The 21,651-nt window shown below is 33.8% G+C and overlaps 2 protein-coding genes and 1 long non-coding RNA gene across 6 annotated transcripts; 1 reads left to right on the top strand and 2 right to left on the bottom strand.

Annotated features, from left to right (window-relative positions):
- Nucleotides 1-2,662: 2,662 nt before the first annotated feature.
- Nucleotides 2,663-12,607, bottom strand: na (sodium leak channel non-selective protein na). Of its 2 annotated transcripts, none has more exons than XM_025161558.2 (9): nt 12,184-12,607; nt 10,515-11,037; nt 8,164-10,424; nt 6,636-7,161; nt 6,433-6,539; nt 5,528-5,648; nt 4,522-5,234; nt 4,338-4,431; nt 2,663-4,268 (listed from the first exon to the last, which is right to left on the bottom strand). In XM_025161558.2, exons 2-9 carry the CDS (start codon nt 10,887-10,889, stop codon nt 2,817-2,819), a joined length of 5,649 nt encoding a protein of 1,882 aa, XP_025017326.2. In that variant the 5' UTR covers nt 10,890-11,037; nt 12,184-12,607; the 3' UTR covers nt 2,663-2,816. The 2 variants fall into 2 exon arrangements, with proteins under 2 accessions (XP_025017326.2, XP_089122005.1); XM_089265879.1 differs by lacking the exon at nt 5,528-5,648 and adding an exon at nt 6,069-6,189 and having other exon boundaries at nt 12,184-12,518.
- On the top strand, nt 4,314-5,454 carry LOC149094487 (uncharacterized). The gene is made up of 2 exons (XR_016197735.1): nt 4,314-4,455; nt 4,532-5,454. It is a non-coding gene; the product is annotated as an uncharacterized LOC149094487 (long non-coding RNA).
- Nucleotides 12,608-13,105: 498 nt separating the features above from the next.
- On the bottom strand, nt 13,106-20,377 carry LOC107365683 (platelet glycoprotein 4-like). Of its 3 annotated transcripts, XM_015933239.3 has the most exons (7): nt 19,447-20,377; nt 18,424-18,936; nt 16,600-16,719; nt 15,514-16,093; nt 14,373-14,942; nt 13,601-13,865; nt 13,107-13,441 (listed from the first exon to the last, which is right to left on the bottom strand). In XM_015933239.3, the coding sequence occupies exons 1-7, from the start codon at nt 19,767-19,769 to the stop codon at nt 13,224-13,226; spliced, it is 2,589 nt and encodes an 862-aa protein (XP_015788725.2). In that variant the 5' UTR covers nt 19,770-20,377; the 3' UTR covers nt 13,107-13,223. The 3 variants fall into 3 exon arrangements, with proteins under 3 accessions (XP_025017305.2, XP_015788725.2, XP_015788724.2); XM_025161537.2 differs by lacking the exon at nt 13,601-13,865 and having other exon boundaries at nt 13,106-13,441; nt 14,486-14,942; XM_015933238.3 differs by having other exon boundaries at nt 13,110-13,441; nt 13,601-14,942.
- Between the last annotated feature and the right edge of the window lie 1,274 nt (nt 20,378-21,651).

Consider the following 21,651-nt stretch of genomic DNA (forward strand, 5'->3'; position numbering starts at 1 on the left):
TTAAACCGTAAGTAGAGTTAATAAAACCTACTTGAAAGGACCATAATCCAATAGAATTGCTGAAGCTCTTTTAAGAGACTTCAATCTAGTAACAATTTCAGTATCTTTTTCCATAAAATCTCGAGCAAATGGCACCTTCAATATCAAACAGCTTATATTATTAAATCAAAGATGCAACAGTTAAATTTCTTACCGAAAAAGCACCAACAGTTAAATTGACTTTTTGCATTTCAGATACAATTTTCAAAATCAGATCAGAACATAAAATAGTGGCCTAAAGTCCAGATCTGAACCACAAATTTGTTTTCAAATGCTGAATAACCTTCAGAATAAAGTTACTGTTTTGTAAATTGTTATTTTAATATATTTTTGGGTATCATTTGTGATTTGCTAAGTTACACTAGATCATTGAAAATGCATCAGTAAAATTTAATTACATTTTAATATTGATTATTTCCACACCTCATTTATATCACAATATCATCTCATCGCGCAAATTCCTACGAATGTCAGAAAAGTAGTGTACTTTTCGTATTAACTTTCGTACAGCTTTTTAATGCTTTAATTAACTCTGACCAATTTTGATTTCAACCTTTCAAGCATTTCTCTAAGCAATGTATCAATGAAATTGAATTACATTTGGTTGTGACTAAAAAGACAAACAACACAATTCATACACAAATTGACACAAACACTGAAAAAATGGGCAAAAACGGGTAAAAATTAATTTCTATCAAATTAAGACTCTGTTAGCTTGTAGGGACATGAAAAAATGAGTCCATTTATGCGGTTTAAGAGTTTATCTGACCCATAGTTTTCGAGGAAATCGAATTCAAAGTTGAAACTTGGATCGCTTTTTGTACAATCATGAAAGCAGATTTCTTGATGAAACTCGTTTCACTGATGTAACTTGCGATGACAAACCAGAAAATGGAATTATTTTGAGAAATGAAATTGATCTTTTTCCGTAAAACAGATAAGTTCGATTTTCAGTTAAACCGATCACATTCTGTGACCGTAAGAGGTAAAGATCTGAAACTTATTATTTGTGCACAAAAATTTTCTGTACTCATCATAGATTGAATAATTTTTTAAATCCACCAATATTTCTCTTGATTTTGGCCATTAGTCTTAAAACTTGGAGCCTAAATATTTCGAGAATGGCATGACTTACAAGCCCTTTTCTTTCACCAATTGATCTCTTTACTAATTAATAATGCAGAAAAATTTAATTAATTTCCATTAGCTCATTTGGGTCATGATATTTGGGCTGTAAATGTGCGAAACAACAACTTATTCAACAAAACAAACTCATCTTAACCCAATCTTGCTAAATAAACCAATTTTCTGGTTAAAATTACAAATGAAATGAAAAGACTGCTGCCAAAAGCTCGAACATTTGAGTTAAGAGTTGACACTTGATCTGAATTTGTAGGGAAATATAAGTTGAGTCTATTAGTACCATCAATTATTGTCTCCAATGGATAGTTTTCGAGAAAATAAAGGTCAAAATTGAAAATTCGATCGCCTTTTGTACGATTGTTTGACCAAATTTTTTCATCAAAATCATTTATCTGATGTAGATTTCAATGCTCAACCAGAAAATGAACTTATTTTGAGGAAAAATTGTTTCTGTTTTCTGTTAAATAGATAAGTTCGATTTTCAATCAAACCGCCCGATTTCCATGACCGCAAGGTTCAAAGATCTGAAACTTATTTTTTGAGCATAAAAATTGTTTGCACACATTATGAATTGAATATTTTGTTCAATTTATCAATCGTTCTCTTGATATTGGCCATTAACCTAAAAAGTTTGGGCCTCAATATTTCGAGAATTGTATCAGCTACAATCACCATTTTTTGGTCAAGTATTCAATTTTACTATGAGCTATAACATATTGAAATAACAAATCATTCAAGATTCTGAAAAAAATGTTATAGCTTTTTATTACTTATGCTAACAGATTTGAGATTTGATTTATCAAGTTGAATGGTTAACAATCACGAACCTTATGCATTGGAAGGATCTTCATTATCTAATAAGGAATAATGAATTATCTCAGATTTTATTCAGTATTCAGTCATAAACTGCTATAGTCCATAATGAAATCTAATGTTTCGTAAAACAATGATGACATTAGGATGCCATTCTCGAAATATCGAGGCTCAAAGTCTTATGGTCAATGGCTAAAACCAAGAAAAGAATTGTTAAATTGTTAGAAATATTCAAACCATGATGTGAACTGAACATATTAACACACACATCCTAAGTTTCAGTTCTCTAACTCTTGTGGTGACAGAAAGCGATCGGTTTAACTGAAAATTGAACTTGATCTGTTTTACAGTCACGGAACATGTTATTTCTCAAAATAAGACAATTTTCTGGTTTGTCCTCAAAAGTTACTTCGTTAAAATGAGTTTCATGCAAAAATTTGCTTCCATGATTTTACAAAAAGAGATTCCTGTTTCAACTTCGAACTCAATTTTCTCGAAAACTGTCCATCAGAGAAATCTTTAAATTGCACAAATGGACTCATTTTTTATGTCCTTACAAGCTTACAGAGTCTTAATCTGAAAGAAATTAATTTTTAACCGTTTTGCCCATTTGTGTTCAATTTGATTTTTTACTGTTTTTTTCAATTCAAATGAATTAAAGTCACACTTTTAATTTTATCAAAATGATTTTAATGTTAAGATTCTTAGTGTTGGTAGATTTACATGGAACTGTAATCTCATTTGCTAAAATTTTAATCTTTATAATAATAATGGAAGCGGATTGTTTTGGCAAGTTTGAACATTTGGACTTAAAATAAAATTTAATAAGCAGCACAATCTGCTGATGTCGATGTATTTTTAGTTTTATGGTTTTCAAGTTGACATGACCACCAAGCATGCACTTCATCAACCAACGATGATACTTTGGGTAAGTTTGTATTTTTTTTACAATGAGCCACTGAAAAGGATAACCATTTATCTCCAGTGTCACCATCGTCATCATTCATTTCATTAGAGGCTAAAATTCCTTGATTATTGATTCCACCAGTTCCAATAGATGATCCAACAGCACTTGGACTCATTACAATATTAGAATCGTTGCTAGGATCACCTGACGCGTTTGATGCTCCACTCATTCCTCCATTGATTTTACTTGTCCATTTGCTGGTTGCTCCTTTCAATGTTAATAAATCATTGGTCTTATCTTTACCTCGAGAACCATCCATGTTACTCGGTGCGAGAAACTTTTTACCAGCCATGGAGGTTCCTTTACCAGAAGCTCCTGGAAATGGAGTATTCAAGCTTTCTGATCTGCTTGGAGGCTTTTTCTTGGTCCAACGTGAAGTCGTAAAGCCAGCATCAGCAGTTCCTGATTGGCCACTAACACCTCCAACAGTTAAACCACTTCCCATTCCTCCACTGATGTGACCACCTTGCCCTCCACCCAATGAAGATCCACTTGTTCCACCCGACATTGAGCTTGACATTCCACCTTGGCCCATTCCACCGGCTGAAACCAGGGTACTTGAGCTTCCAATTTCACCGTGAGAGGCAACTATTTCTTTATTAACATCTTCGGTCACTTTTTCCTCTTTGATTGACCTTCTCCTCTCTGGTGAAGGCTCTTCTAGTCCCAAGCTTGTTCCTTCTGCGAGTTTCTCGTAAAGAAGTGCATTTGTTGCTCTCAAGTTTTGTATTAGACTTGATGAATTTTTCAGTAATTTTATGCGACGGAAACATTTATCTAACCATGAACGAATCGTTTTCTTGGCTACTTCTTCAACAATAATATATTCTAATTCTTCTCGTGCCATTAACTCTTCTAATTGTAAACTTTTACGAATATCAACAGATCGATAGGACAACATGCTAATAACATCGTGAAACGTAACATCTTCACCATTGTGAAGTCTCTCCATTTCGTGTACCATATGTTTAAACAGCAACTTGTCCTTTTCCAAATCAACTTCCAAACGACCTTTTAACAATCGAAGTAAAAATTTAACCCTGTTGACAGGAATCATTCCTCTTTGTTGGGTATCGACCATATTCCAGGTATTCTGAAAATTTCTAATATCAGCATAACTCAACAAAGCATCTTCCTCGTTTGAATAGAAAAGTGAAAAGTTTTCCATAATAATGGCCACTAATAAATTAAGAACAATGTAGGTAATGATAACATAAAAGGAGCAAAAATAAAGCAATGAAAATTTAAAATTGCCACAATCAGTTTCCCAGTAATTATCACCAGGTGTGCAATAAGGATAACTGATCTGTAAAAAAAGGTGGGAAACAATAATTGATTAGTGTCGATGTTAATTCAATTTACCGTTAATACTTACCATGCAATCATGCATTATTTTATTCCAATCTTCACCAGTAACAATTCGGAATAGAGTGATGATACCGTGTATAGCAGTCCTAAAATTGGCGTGTCTGGAACAAAAATGAAAATGAAAGGTTAGTCAAAGGTTTCGATAAGATGTTTCTGATTTTAATTTATTGATTTTATTTTAATTATTTTACCTTCCAATAGCTTCACCATGTTTAACTGTTCCAAAAAGGATGACTCCCATTAGAGCATAGAAAAGGATGAGGAGAAACATCCCCATTATGATGAAAAATGATTTGTAAACGGAAACTGCCACAGTGAGCATCAGCATTTTGAGTGTTGCGTGTTTACCCGTGATGGTGAAAAAGCGTAAAATGACCACGATAAAGCCAAATGAATAGCTGATTTCATTCATTAATGTGTAGTGTAAAATGACCCAGACAACACCTAAAACTGTCACTAAAAGATCATAACGATTACGCCTTGATTGCCAGTAACCTCTCGGAGTAAAGGCGATTGCTTTGATTAGAACTTCGATGGTAAACATCATTGTTAGGACGGAAGAAACAGTGGCCAATGGGACTGTATGACTTGCATTCTTGTCCCAGCTTACACAGAGAAGTGAACTGTTCGTTAAAACGAGGATGGCAATAAGACGTTTAAATGCAATGTGTTGCGTTATATCATAGAAAAATGCTCTGATCTTGTGGTGATCGGGTCGTGGTGGAAGGTGTAAAGGTTGAGCAATTTTCAGACGCTTTTTAAGATCACACCATCGTCTTTGGTCAACAGTCAATAGAGCTGTTCCTTTATTTTCCCCATAATTGGCGATAACAACACCAACAAACAATGTTAATCCAATCATTGAGCCAAGGAAAACATAAACATGAATATAAATTGTATAAACCTAGAGGTAAAATTAAGAGAAAAGGTTTCATTTTTGTGCTTTAGTTTTCATTTCGTCGATTACTTTAACCTAGTATTGGTAAATTGGTAAATTGATTTCCAACGTGAAATGTAAATTTGGTTCCATGCAAAGAGCCAGGTGATGAACAAAAATTAGATAATTTTGGGTATAAAATAAATGAAAATAAAAGCGTACCAATCATTCTGGTGGTGTATTGAAAAATAATGATGGTTTAAAGAAGGGTCAATCATGCAGTTATTTTCATAATTAAATTGTATTATTGTCTTCCTTACAGGGCCAAGTCGCTGGAGTATAACATCTCGAATATCCAACCAGCCTTTGAAGGAAAGCACTTCAAACAATGCTAACATTGCATTGCCAATGCTATCAAAGTTAAATCGCCGAGGATTAGCCCTGAGATTAGCAGTTAATACAAGAAGCAATTAGAGCGATATATGTTTCATTGCATTTGATGCAACATTTTTCAACACACAGTGATTAAAATGATTGAGCTAAATCAGTTAAGCAACAGCAGAGACACATTTAGCGTATGAAACACGGAAAATATTAGTAAAGCCATCAAGTCGATTAGTTGGTGTTAATAATTATAAAGAAGCACTCGTGGTTAAGCGCATTATTTTCACAAATAATATACAAAATGGTGTATTAATATAAATTTTGTGAACTACATACGATATTATTCATTGGATTACAAAGCTGAAGCAAAAGCTAATTGTTGATTTTTTATTGAAGCTGCACCATTTTATCAAAAGGTATATTAAGGTGAGAAACAATCTTATTAACATCTATTTTTTACTTTTGTTTGATACTCACATCACTAACTCTGTCCAATATGATGTCTCTTACATCGGTGTAACCTTCAATTGATAGCATCTCAAATAAGGCCAACATGGCGGACGGAGTGTTGTCGAAATTAAAATTTCTTGGATTCGCCCTAAGATGATTTTATATGGTAAACAAGTAAACATGTAATCATTGAAGACTGATAATTATAATCATTGATTAATAGACTTTGAGTTTGATGGTTTTGCTGATCACCATTAAATCCAATATTGTCTCATGCTATTGCCAAAATGATTTCAAAATTTTGGAAGCTCAGTGTTTTTTGTGAAAAGCTATTCAATGAATTGTGTTATATTATGTTAAAAGACATGAAGGTAAAAAAATTACAACTTACCAAACTCGAGGAACCAAAATTTCAGGATAATTTTCATCATCTGGCGGTGAACTGACTTTCATTTTGGTTACAAAAAGACGTCGGAAAAACACACCAACACACTCTTCCTGTGAATAGATAAATTCAAACGTCAATTAAAAGGTTACACGATTAATAGTTTATTTTGTAAGAAGGTTGATCAATATTTAAAATATATGATTTACCGGTGTATTGATATCAGGATCATTACAACGAGCCAATCGACCACCAAACATGTGGACACCATAACAGGCAAATGTAAATAGTAGGACACACAGTAAAACGGAGACAAGTGCAATCTCTTTGAAACCCCGACATAATTCGTAAACCACTTTTCTCATGTGAGGAACAAGACTGAAGATTCGAAGTGGACGAATGCATCGAAGAAGCAAAATTGCTTGTTGTTTTGAACTTGGTTCAACCTTTTCGGGCATCCAAGAGATGAATACACAAGAGACTGTGAATATGAAAAGATCCATGATTCCGGTAACATCTTTGACCAAAGCTTTAGGTGTGAATAAAAGACCATCAGCCAAAGTTTTCAGAGACAGTTCAATAGCCATCATTGTCACAAAAACGTATTCCATGATTTGAAGTTCAGAATTGTTTGCTATTCTATAATGTGGCTTCTCACACATCATTGATATACAACTTAAGGTTGTCACAATTATCATTATCCAGTCCAGATAAGTTACTAAACCGAGTAAATTGCTGTACAAGGAAAAATGAGAAACAATGTGAGTTCGAAATATAATATGAAAATGAAATATAATAGATTGAATATTTATGGTAAAATGAAATCAATTTTAATTATCATTGGAAATACAAAAAACTGAAAAATATTGTGAAATAATTTTAAAAATGCATTTACCAAAGAGTAGGATAACCTTATCATGGTGACTTATCATCTTGTCAAACATTTTAGATTCAATTTTTTCTTCTTCTTCTCTTGCTATCCACTCAATCTCCTGAAAATGAGAAACTTTTTTTCTTCTGTTCATCTCTCCATTGACTGTCACTTGAAAAGGCTTTGCTGTCGTGAGTGTGAGTGTAAGTCTGTTAACAGGTTTACTTGACTTGTTTTTAGTTTCTCAGTCAAACAACTGTAACTGTTGTTGGTGTTGATTATCATTAAGCTTGCATTTTGATTAAATTGGGTTGACTAACCTCATGGAAAGGGAAGGTGAAAATCATTGTTAACCAAATGACCCATTACCGTTAAATGAATGGGGTAAGGGAGGTAAAAATATCATAGAAATAGTCAGGTCAAGGAGATATCATCATCGCTTGTTGTTTTACCTTTGTCTCTCTGTTTGTTGCTTGTAACTGGGTTTTACTGTTGGTCTATTTTTTTTTCTTGTTGGTCACTATTATTGTTGTGTCAACAGATAATCATCATTACTTCAGGAACTATACAACTTTACCTGATGAAAGGTTTTCGATGAAAAGGCTGTCAATTGTATTACAATTTGACATTCTCAGTTGAAAGTGTAAATTTTGATTGAGTCTTGCTTATAATTATTTTCAAGATTATATAGGAAATTTTGTTTCATTTTAGTTTTGTTACATTTGATACAATTAGTGATCTGTGCAAAATATTTCATTCATTTATTCTGCATTGATTACTTTTTCTTTGATTCAGAGGGTAAAGTAAATTATCCTACTCTTTGGTCTGCTTTCTGTTAAATCTTTAATAAATCAATAAGAACTTACTGAATTCCTTTGTAACGAATTTTTCTTTCTTTTCCTGTAACAGGGTCTCTAATCCTAGGGTCATAACGTGAATAAACAATGAATTGGCAGATTCGTCTGAATCGACTTTCTCTTCCAACAAGAAACAATGGAGTATCAAAGAAAGGATGGTTTTCCCTAAGATCTTCTTCTCGTTGGTTCCTTTTCATTTCAGCTTGTTGTCTCTTCCTTTGCAACAATTTGATGTCAAAATCATGAGGATTACGAGCAGTTGCACCAGCAGCAGGATTATCAGTTATCTCTCCACCATTTTCCTTTAAATGATCATAAGTATGTTTCATTTTGATTGAACCTCTCACTGATCGTCTCATTGATTTAGCATCATAACGAGTTAACTTGGTTCCACACTGATCACCAATCCTTTGATTTTTACCGGGAACAAAAATTTGTCCAGAATCACCAATCAACAAACGATGATAATTTGAATCATTAACAATTCGGTTAACTGAGCTTTTCCTGATTACAAAGTTGGTGGTTCTCACTTTAGCAGGTGAAGTTAATAGGCGAATGGGAAAGCTTTTTCTATAGGTAATCAATGCGTCTTGATCAGGAGCAATTTTCTTCATTGACGGAGTTTCTTCTTCTTCGTCATCAATAAATGATCGCATAAAAGATTCACGGACTTTGGGTAAAACAAACTCAGATGAAATAACGTTTAACTTGGCCATCTGAGGAGAATCGGGAAATCTTTCAAAGACTCTTAATCGCAGTGGAAGCGCTTCACTAATTGAAGCTGATTGTTCTCGTGCCTTCAACTGTTTGACCTTTTTTATATCCTCATCCAATTCCAAGTTGTCCAGGATAACGGCGACAAAAAGAGAAAGAACAATCAGTGAAACAAAAAGATGATAAGTAATCAAGTAAACAGCAACTAGTGGAGCAAACGATTCCTTGGTTCGTAACATTGTCTCATTCATCACCTCAGTCCAACCTTCTTGGGTTAATATTTGAAACATTGACATGAAAGCCTCTGGAAATGTACGAAATTTGTTGTAATACTTGAGAGAACAAAAAAGTTGCATGGAAATGGAAGAAATGATAATCAGTAGACACATTGTAAAGATTATTAGAGAACCCAATTTTTTACCAGGACCAAAAATTTTGGAGACAAAGTCTTCTAGAACAGGTGAAGCTTTTATTAACCGGATAACTCTGAGAACTTGAAAAAAGGCCAACATTGAAAGAAACAAATTTGGAATAATGTGTAGAGTTGTCATGACTGCCAGAGTTAATTCAAATTTGTGAAAGGTTAAGCGATAGTAACCTTTTGCTCCATAACACCAGAGCTTCAACAACAGCTCAATGTCAAAAAATATAGTCATTGCTATCTCTGCATAATAATAAGATTTATAAAATTCCCACCGAGGTCGACCATCATGTTCAAAGGACACGGAAGCAGCAGCAATGGCATCAACTACAATTCCCATCATTACAATCACTTGAAAGGCTGCTGTTTGAATAAATTGTCGTAAACAGCGTGGAGCACGAAATTTACCTCCACTATGGTTTTCGTCAACCTCAATCAATTTCCAACCCGAATCATCACCTCGTAATATTTGCGGTGTTGCCTCTGGTGTTATTGTTACTCTTTCACCCCACATTTGTTGAAACTGGACACGAATCTCATTGAAGGTTTCCGTAATTACGGCAATAAAGACATTTTTAACCAACCAGGCCAGAAAAAAGATCATTGTTATAAAATAAGCTGCCGCTCTCCAGGCTGGAAGGGAATCCATTGCTTGGTACATTAGGTGAGACCAACCTTCTTGAGATGAAACTTGATAAACGGTGAAAAAAGAGTGAAAAATATGATCAAATCCGGTATAACCAAGAATCTTTTTCTCTAATGCTAATTCCATGCATTCCATTCCTTCTGGACATTTATGGCCATGTATTCCATCATGTGAACAATGAGCATCTGGAATGGCAAGATGATTAAGGTGAAGTTGCGATGGATTGGTGCCATTGACAACACAATGGCGAGTTAATGGACCAAACAATTGAACACCAAGTAAACCATAAAGAGTCATGAAGAAGAGGAAGAAAAGTGTTACATTATAAATCTGTTGAGATGATCTTTTGAAAATCTGGTGTATCCTTGCTTTAGGCATTGAAAACTTGAGGAAGACTCTGATGAATCTGATCATAATCAAGGGTCGAGGAGCTCGGACAAATGAATAAAGAGATGAATCTTTGGCCACAAAATCGGTAATCTCCAAAACCTTTTATGGATCGGAAGGAAAAAACAAATATTAATTTACTATTTCAATGTTTTAAAAATGATTTTACTCTAATGTTTAACAATAACTTACATGGAGTATTACAGATATCCAATGAAAAATAACCATAACAGCATCAAATTGGCACCATTTATCTTTGATGTAGGGTTTATCTCCTTTGAACAAACCTCGAATGTGCATTTTGGCAATCATTTCAGCGGTGAAGAAAAACGTTACAATTACATCAATGACCAGAGTAGCGTAAATCAGCGAGAAATGAATTTTGAATGTGTGAGGTGTATTAAGGCAAACAGATATGAGTGACATTAAAGCACAAAGACGGAAGAATCGACGGATCGACAGTTTATTGACCCATTCAATGTTGGTTGATTCATTGAAAGTCTCCTCTGGACCATAATCGGCAAGAAGCACCTCACATCGACGTAAACTTTGCTTACGACCCAACATGATTTACACCAAAGCCAATGTCCCTTACTTTGACTGTGTTAATTTGATTCTTTAGATGGATTGTTGATGTCCAGCTGAGTGATGGTAATCTTTAACATGATTAACCATTCATTGCACTTTCCATGTTTTAACTTTGGCCTTTTGTTGCCTGTAAAATAAGATCAATTAGTAAATTCAAATTAAAACTTGAAATCATAGATTTCCAGTTGATTACCAGATCTTTTCATTTTTTGGCACAAATGATTCTAAGATTCTTGCCCCTCTAGCTATTTGGACAAATGGTTGGTTAAAATAATAGAGACCAACAAAGAAAATCAACAGACTTGCGCTTGACTTATATGATTCATACCTCTAGATGAGAGGTAAAGATGAGGATGAGGATGAAGATTGGGATAAGCTTTGGGTTGTTGTTACTAATGACCCTGACAGTTCGTTTACATATAAAAACTGCTAACTATTAGTTTTTCATCAAGCTTTTTGTGATATTTCCAGATTATGAATAATTAAGTGTCGTTAAGCTCAAAATCTCGTGATGAAAATGGTTTACTTAACCCATGGTAACATTAAATAAACTGTAGCTCGAGAAGATAAGTTCAGAATTTTTTAACCGACCAACTCTTTCTCAATTGTTTACTTTAAACAATTTGACTTTCACAAGCCAGATTCGGGTGATTATTCATATCTATCAATTTTGGATGGACTCCAAAAATTTCAATGGCTCCATCAGATTGGTACATGAAGTGTAGCTATAATAAATCTCCTGAGTTGATTGGTATAATCAATTGATGTATTTAAGATGGACTGAAAACCAGAAATACCCTGAATCAAGTTGAGTACCAATTTTTGATTGAAATGTGAGTTTAGCGTTTGTATGTCACTCAAAATTGATCAAGCTGAAGAGTAATCTGAGCGTTCGAGAAAGATGAATAATTGCATGATTCATTTAGTTCATGGCATTTGAATCGAAGGAGAGCAAAAAAGGTTGCACAGGAGGAAAAGGAAGCTATTCAGTTTGCCTGTTAGACTTCAAGGTTACTTCCAAAATTAGACTACACTCTGAATATTTACATTATAATCATGATTGATCTACCGGAAGATGTTGCAAGATAAAGAAAAAGGAAAAATTGAAAATGCTAATAATAATCGAACCTGAAAATGTCAACATATTATACAATAATCTCTTAAAGATTCATGAAATTCACCTTCATCTTGTGAGAAAGATAACACACCAGCATGAGAGTTACACATAAACTCGAAACATTGAAGCACAAAATACATATGTGGATTAACTTACCTATAGTTTAAACGGTAAATCTCAAGTAAATCTCGAGTAAATCCAAACCAGCAAGTCAATCATTTAATAATTGGCACACAGAAGTTTAATGATTTCAGGAAAAGGAGTGACAGACTACTAATATTGCAATAGAGGAAGCATAAGAGTGTATCTAAAGAAGACCTTTGATGAACCAAAACAAATAAAAGCACATTTTATAGAGTTAACGAAGGTTCAATATTACTATTGAGTCATTAATTAAAGTGATGTCAAATTGATAAAATATCACAATCAAGCTGAAATTAATTAAAAATTGAAATTAAAGCACATCAGAAGAGCAAAACAAAAAGAAAACTGTTCAATTCATTTATTGATCGGCGAAGCGGTTACACAGCTTAACCAAATTTTTCACTTGTCATGCGTCTTACACAACTCAATCAGAATCTGGTTCATCTGTATTCACTTCACTCAATACGCTTTTCATTTCAAGAAATAGACCTTTCCAGCACAGAAACAATTCATCACTTCGAGCACATCAATATTTAATTAATCTAGGAATTAACTTGTTAATAAAAGCGGAGTTTTATCATTTTTTGTTTAATAAAAATTTTAAAAGTTGATGGTCAGGATTTCAAGTTGATTTTTCAGCAACCGTATTTGATTGACATAATTTGAAATGCCAGAAATATCATTAACTAACAGCAACATGTTAACAATTGTCAAATCAAACCGAAAATTGTTAAAGTCAAATCAGATCAACTTACAGATTACCATAGAATCGGAAAATTGCGATACATTGACAATTTTTCTAATTGTTTAAATTATCTCATACAATTTTTTAGGCGATCTTTAGATGATAATGTTACAAACCTGGAGCTTTCCGTCGGATACAGTAATTGTGGGCCACAATTACTGTGGCACAGTAACTTGTAAAATATAAGCTCAAAAGTAACTCAGTTTGGTGTAATTTAAATGAATTATTATCTTTATTTAAATTATAGACTGTGCTTTGATTGTTTAGTTTTAATTTTCTTCAACTAATTCAAAAAATATTACATTTTCTATGAAACAATACAAGATGAGTTTTGTTTTGTCTCTTTTTTGTTGGTCTTTGGTTCAATCAGACTTTTAGCTGTTGATGCTCTAGAGGTGTCCGATCCAATTGAAAATTCATCAGAAAATGACGGTGTGGCCAGCCTTTCAGGTGTTTCCACACCTGGTAAATCATTGACTCCTTCTTTCTGATATGATTTAACCTCTTGCTTGTCATCAGTATCATCTGTAAGTACAAAAATACCTTTTAAGTAATGAAAATATTGTAATTTTGATCAAAGAGAATCATTATTTTACTCAAAAGATTTCAAGCTTTATTTTTATATTGAATTTAACCTAAGCTTATTCAATTTTTTTCTTTCTTTTAGTTTATTGTTAACCCTACCGCTTTGAGGTGTTGTTGCCTCAGACTCTGTTGTCGAGTCCCTTTGAAAAAGCATCGTTTCGTCTCCATCGTCATATGGTTCACCAGGATCTATAGACTGGTACCGTGAAACAGCCGAGTATGATGATCGAGGTCCAGACTTTGATTTAGCAAGCCTAATATTGTTATTTTCATCAACCAGAGTCTTTTGGTTACCAGAAATGTATTCTCCTGGTAAAGTGGCTGAAACACTTCGCTCAGCAGCCTCACTCAATGAGGGTCGCGTCTGTTTATTTATATTAGTGTTTCCATCGTGATTATTTTTTTCGTCATTTTCCACATCCGTTTGTTTATTGCCAGTGATGACCATATCAATGAGGGACCGTGAAATGTGGGAAGAAGAGGCAAAAAGATTGGCTGATACACTTTGTAATATTGGCTCCGTTTGCGGTGATTGTGGTTCATTGGTGCTATCATAAAGATTCCCGGACTCTGTAACAGTTTCATCATCAACTTCTTCATAGATGCCTTCACTGTTTATCTCTGTATTTTCTGTCTCTAAATTACCCTCATTATTTGCAGTCTTTAAATTGGCCTCAGAACTCAGTTCATCGTGGTTGCTGTTAAAATTATTTTCCTCAACATTTTCATACGTATTATCTTGTGACATTTTTGCCCTGTGCTCTTCATTTTCAATGCTATTATCCATCGATGCGTCAACTGGAGGAACCGATTGACTCTTTATGATATCATCTTTTCCCGCAAACCGAAAGCCTTTAGTATCACGGTCTACCTGGACAAATCTATCCTGGGTTTCCTTTGAATTAACCTGTATTCTCTTCGATCTTTGACTCGCTCTTTCTCGAGGTAAACTTTGTCCTCGAGACATTTTATCCCTAACTTTACCGGTTCTTTCTTTAACTGATTGTGAACCTCTTCCGTTCCAGGTTATTTTGGGTACAGTTCCTGGAGAGTTCATTTCTTGATTTGCGTTGGGTATTGTAAGCAGCAATTGATCAAATTGACCACCACCTTGATTTACACCTGGTGGAAGTCGATAAAATTGAATAACAGATGATGGTTGGTACATATCAGAGTTGACTGGAATGATTGAAATTGGACCTGTTCTGCCTTGAACAAAGCTCGAACCATTAACCAACGTCAATCCATTATTCATTTCAGATGGTTGAACATAATCAACAGGAACCAAAACTCCGTTCATAGGTGATTGCTGGTCAGATTGGTTCATGGACAATTTACTCTGACTTTTCATTTTTTTGCTGTCACCCATTAACTCCTTCTTAGTTGGTGATTCTCGTGGTTCAAATAACTTCTCCATGTTGTCTACTTTACCTTTTCCAGACTAGAAAGATAAAAATCAAATGTTTTTCCTGTAAATTAACTATTTCATCAGATAGCGACAATGCAGTTCAATTGGGATTTGCAAATCATTATTTACTGAAATTGGCTTTTCAATAAATTGCTGAATTTACAGTAATCGTAAGAATAAGGTGCAAAGTATTAGTTTCAAGGTACAAATATTTTTCTACAGATCGAAATACAGATATAATAATAGATAAGATCAAAAAATGATTAAATTAATAAATTTCCATGCAATTGTTATAGCAGTCATTAGGAATAGAGTGAATTTCAAGATTAAATTCCAAGTACAAAAGTAATTGTATAAAAGTATAAAATTATATTCAAGTGTAATATTTACATGCAAGTTACGTGTTTATTAAATATAAAGCGGTTTTTATCACAAATACTGAAATAATTTTCATTTTACAAGACCATAGCTGGTAGTTGGGAAAGAATGAGTTCATGCTGGGCAATGTTCAAGTGATGAAGGGCTTTCATCTGGATCGTTGGTTGCTGTACATGGCTAGCTGAGCTAATAACATGAAATCAATTTGGTCTGATTTTTCGCTTACCTTTCTAAACACAGTGTAAATAAGACCAGCAAGAAAAGCGGCCCAACCTCCAATAGCTGCACCGTAAAAACCCGCTGAAGCTGCCATTGGAGCTATAACTAAACCACCTCGCATAAGATAATAAAGTACACCGTCTATACTTCCACCTTCCTCTATCCATCCTAAGGGAATGATAGTGTCTCGTATGTTATTGAAACCACGAAGGAATGGAACCTTTTCAACTCGAAGGTTAAACTGAAGGCGACCCTTTGCACTGATGGGTACACCAATGTCAGGTTTAATTAGTAGGTAAAAGGTGTGTTTCTCTGGATCTGGAGATAGTCCATCAACTAGTTTCTGTACTTCAGGTGCTTCCAGAAAATGAGGTTTAGTGACCACAAAGGGTGATCCGGAAAAACCTCCGGTCAAATCGAGAATTCCTTCATATTCACAGCGGGCCTTCTTTTTACCAGTGTGAACACAATAACATGCGTTGTCCGGGTTAACGCTTGGAGGTTGAAAAATTGCTGGATCAAGAATATATTTGTAAGTCTGGATTCCCATATAGTCGTAATCCTCAGCATAAATTAAATCCAATGATCTACGGAAAAAAAGAGTAAATATTGTAAATAAAATCGATTAAATTGTTTAATAATTGGAGAAAAATTTAGTTGACAGAAATGGAATCCCCTCTGAAATTAATTCATCTTATACAGTTATATACACAATACAGTCGTCATTCTCATGTCACGATCTCGAAATGTCAAAGTTACTAACCAAACAGCGTTTTTCGTGCAAGATTTTCACGAAATTTAATCTAATTATAATGAAAATCCAAGGTTGATAAATTTTTTTGCCGATAAGTCAACATGAATTACCAAAGTTTGGTTAATTCGATTATTAATTACGGCAAAATCTTGTGAAAAAAACATTAAAAGGCTATTTTTCGGTGAAATTGTGCGTCAATGGCAATAAGACTGATCTCACGAAGTGACGTTTTGAAGATGACGACTTTAGTAACTCTGGTTCAGTAAGAATGAAGGTTTCTCTACCAATCCAAAGTGGAAATGAATTTCATTTTTTTGGTGCTCAAATGCTCGGACTTACCGATAAATATCACCGGAAAAAATAGTTAGTTTGGTCGTCCTGTTGATTAAAGGTTGAAATTGAATTCCATCGGTTCCTCTCGGTGTATTACATTCCGGTCCAGCCCAACGTTTCATCAATCTGAAGTAATAACAGAAGTCAATAAAATAAAACATCGCAAATGATTTCATCTTAAAAAGTGTGAAATTATTGGAATTGAGAATGAAAAAAATCTTGAAATATAATAACATCTTTCAAATGTCAGAAGGAAAAAAGCGAACAAGACGAGGAAATCGAATTGAAAATTCAATCAATATTTTTTGCGTCAAGATTGTGGCCAAACTTAGCAGCTTCTAAGAAAAAATAACACAGCATGAAAGCGCTAATTCAACCACATCCATGAAAATAGGAAACCTCACCTCAGAATTTAGATCTCTGAGAAATTCATGAAAAAAAAGGATTGGGAGAAATTGCAGAATCTGAATTCAATAACATTGAGTGAAGAAGAAAAACTTTTTTGTTATTCAGGTTGATGGTAAATTGTTGTAACATTATTGCATGTAAAACTTTGCCTTTTGAGTGCAGAGTAAAGCGTTAGTTGAAAAATCTGGTGCCTCGAACTGTACAAAAAAAAGATCAAAGTTTCAATTTCGAAACCAATTTTTCGACGATTTTCCATAAGAGAAACTTTTTCATTGAACAAATTAAATCAGTTTCATGCCCTTCAACCAATAAAGGCTCAAACTCTTAACTCAAAATAAAATTTCTTAAGTGTGCTTAAGGAAAGGCTTTTTCATCTCAAATGAATATAATTAATGTGACAAAAGCTAAAGATTTTAACTTTTGTATTTCTTATTCTGACGATGGGTTTTCCATTAAGATGTCGATTGATTGTCGCTACTCAGTGAAAAAACTTGAGTCATGGTCAGTCATTTTTGTGTCAAAATGGTGACAAATAAATTCCACGACCATATGATGGCCTCGATTTGAGTACAGCAAAAAAAGTGCTTGAGCTTTCTAGGAACTCAGATTCTCAAAGACTCCTGTTCAGGGTGTTAGGGAAAAACAATCCGTATTGAATTTAATAATATTATGTAAAATGGATCAGTTTTGAATCTGAAAAATGTCCATCTAACATTGTAAGATGTCAATAAGTTGAAAGAGTTGAAGGGTTGTTGGTTAACAATTGACATTGAATGCATTAATTACTTTTAAATCATCAGCTATTCACGGCATGTCAATGATTATTTATCTAAGACCATGAGCTTTATCATTGTAATCGATTTTCAATCAAACTGACTTATGAAACTGAAAACGAACATATAATTTAAACTAGAATAGTCAATAATAATGGTTGAAATATTATTATTTTGTGATCTCCTGGTTACCCTTGAAATTAAACTTATTTTTTTATCTTTAATCTTATTTCTACGCATCAAGCAAGGTTAGGTAAATGAGTAAGATGAAATGGAAATAAAGGTTCAGGTAAATAATACAAGTCATGATGATGAGTTTGGTGGTGTAAGAAGACACGCTAAGATCGATCAGTGATTGACATTGAAAAATATACAAGTAAAGTAAAAATGAGAAGAGTAGTTTGACTGGGGATAACATTAATGAAACTCTGATGATAATTTAGATATTCATGGTTATAACTATTAATATTAATCTACTGGGTTGACTATTGAAACTGTAATGATGATTGTGTTTAAGGTCAGAGCAAAAGAAAATTAAATAACTTAAACTAATGAGAAGTGATTAAATCAACAATATCAACAAAAATCTTTGTTTTCGCTTTCAATGTTTTCAGTTCATTAGTTAAAGATAGGAATTGCTTTGACTTACTTTTCATTTTTGAAGGCAACAGCGTTAGTGTAAAGCTCTTTGGGCACATCGACTCCAGTATAAACTTCCCATGGACCCATTCGAGTATAATTTTTACCATTGATTAACCCGAAAGTGTTGTTGGGTAAATCATCGGTTGGAATCAAATCTGAAGCTTTAACTCCCAACAATTCTAGGGGTTTAACCAGGGTTGTTACCGTGTCCAACAGGTTGATCCGTTGGCCAACTATCACGTTACGTGGAGTTGTTTTGAGAAAAAAATTTTGACTATGAACAAGTAGAAGAGCACTAACAGTACTGTAAACAAATGGACTAACAGCTAATGGAATGGGAATTAATTGTTCCAATTTATCACCGACTATGGATCCAATTGAAGCCACCATTGGGTTCAGGACGGTTATTTCTTGGTCCCAGGAACCAACACTTAACTCTTCTGCAATTGTATAATTACGCCATTCATAATATTTAACGGTCTTTTCAGTGAATTCAATAACTTCTTTCCATCGGTCTTGTCTGCAAGTGTAAGAGGAATTGGATAAAAAGAATTGAAATCAATATAAAATCAAATTTAAATGGCATTGGATTTGAATGTTGACATTACAGGTCGAGGTCGTTAGATTACTAACAATTTGTAAGAGTAATTTTCATGGGAAAATGGCTAGGTTTGTATGTACATGTAAATACCCAAATAGCAACACCTCATGAACAAGCAAAAAGATACCAGAAAACAGAATAGCAATTAGCATTAACTATTGTTTGGTCTTAAAAGTTGGTGACTGCACTTTAAACAATTTTTAACTTCCATTCAATTCAAAAATCAACGAGAATTTAAATTAATTTAAAGTCAATAGTTTATATTGAGTTTAGAAAGCATTTCCATTCAAATTTTGAATATAAATCTTGACTGATTGATGGACATGGATTATTTCAGCGCAACTAAACAGTCCAAAATAAATGATCACTGTCTTGTTGACTTGATGGGTAAATTTGGCAAATTGAAATCAAATTGGTTATGCTACTTACTTTAATGTGAATGGTCCTAGTTCACGGACCCTTAATTTACCTCCTTTCAAAAATTCACCCGGATTTTCAATGTTAAATAGATGAAATTTAGTAATGATTGGTAATGGTACATGTTCCCAGAACATGTAACCAGGACTTGTTGGGTCAACTTTAATCTGAGATGAGATGGCTTTCTCCATAGCCCATGGTTGTAAAGCGGCAAATAAAGTACCCAAGACACCGGCAATGGCTCCATATCGTATAAATTTAGACCTTAATGGACGCTTTGGTTTACTTTTATCTTTCTTACTTTCCACATCTTTATCCTCTGTATCATTGGCCATTGTTTTTAAATGCGATCACAGCCTGTTGATTGAACCAGTCAGCATTTACCCTTTTGGGAATATGTGGCAACTTTAGCTCGTAAAAATTGTCGTGAGTTCAATAACCAGTCAGCATTTACCAGCGAGTTACTTTGATTTTTTGACAAACGCTTTCTTATTAAACTTTAAGCGCGTCCGATGTGATTCAACAAAAGTTTGTAGCTCTGAATATCTGTTTGCCTTGTTGCGTTCAAATAGAGTGTGTTATCCAATATTTTGAATAGGTCGATGGACAATCACAAATGAATCGGCACTGAAATGGTTTTATCAATAACTTGGAGGCTTATTATGGTTAAGGTGTAATGAATGAGTTTAGTGTATTATTGACAGTTGACAGTTAGAGTTTTTGATATAATGTGTTGGGAATCGATAACTAAAATATAATTAACCAGGTAATTTAGTAAATACTTTGGAGATAAACAAAATAAATGTATTTAAAACAATTAACAGTTCCAATGTCAACCCAGAAGCAGTAACAATCAAATTTCGAGTCAACTAAAAGACCAGAGACGAAATCTAAACTTATGGAAAAGTCTCTCTCTTCTTCTCTCTTCTTCTCTCTCCTCATCGTCTCTTTATTTACCAATCGCTTTTTTCATATTTCTTTGTCTTCTTCATCTTCCAAGATCTTCATTCTTCATCTTATAATACCAGTTATTGACAAATAAACTTTTCAATGTTAACTTAACTTGCGCATTGTAAATGTTTATTTAAAGCAATATTTACACTTATCCCTCGGTTTCGGCTGAACACAGCTAAACCCATTAGAGCTAAAGCTCAACAAAAAACTTTTAAAAGAGCTATTACAACAAAAACAGCTGAACATTACAATACATTGAGTGTCTGCCCATGGACACTTATTATTTGTCGATCCACAAATTGTTACATATCAACAATCCAACACTTTGTAATGAGAAATACTTCCTTTCTCCTTATTTAGTGTTTCCTTTGATTCTTGACTTTAAACTAGAACTGCCTTTGTAAGGATGATTCCCCTAAATCCTAATAAGATTTATGGCCTATTCCTGCTCGATCATTCCTTTTATGCTTAACGTTCCAACACAGGACTTGAGGGAAAATAAACTTTCTGGTTTTAAGAAGTTTAACCAATTCTCAGGCTGATAAAGTTTATCCGAGTAGATAGGTTAAATCATTTTGATGGTAAAGGGTCAAAACAGCGAAAGTAAAATAGCGAAAGCCAAAACAGAGAAGGTCTAAACAGAGAAAGGCGAAATAGCGAAAGGTAAAAATAAGAAGCTAGATAATTAAACTGATTAAAATTTTTTTTCTGAAAATTAAACACAATGCTTTGATTGTCATAAACTGAATTGGCTTAACTATTTCATTTTGTTTGCATTTTTTTATTCTTTCATTCAAATCTATACCAATCGAATTGTTCGGCTTTTCGTTCTAGTGATTTTTAATCGCATTATCCGTTCTTCCAGGTAACAACTTGGCGATTTTAGCCCATTGGTTACCCCATGTACGATGAGCTTCAATTATTGTCCTTTCTTTCTCATCCGTCCAAGAAGATTTAATTATTTGTGGGTTTAAATGATTGTGCCACCTTTCTCGACATTGCTTTCCAATTCTGCCTTTGAGTTCTCGAGCAATCACAGTCCATTTTTTGGGACCATACTTTCCACAAGGCGAGGGGTTGTAGTACTTAGGCGAAAATCAATTTTGCTAAACTCTTTTGGGTGAAAGCTCTTTTGGCGAAAGCCCTTTAAGCAAATTCTGGAAAATGAAATTTAATCTGGTTAATAAAATGAAGAGCTTTTAAACACAAAATTTGTCAAACTTTTTCATTTAAAACTCAATCATTGAACTTCATTTTTTGCAT

The sequence above is a fragment of the Tetranychus urticae genome, chromosome 1 (genome assembly GCF_039701765.1).
Source record: "Tetranychus urticae isolate SD_2017Ah chromosome 1, NJAU_TeUrti_SD_1.0, whole genome shotgun sequence".
In the NCBI taxonomy this organism is placed as follows: domain Eukaryota; kingdom Metazoa; phylum Arthropoda; class Arachnida; order Trombidiformes; family Tetranychidae; genus Tetranychus; species Tetranychus urticae.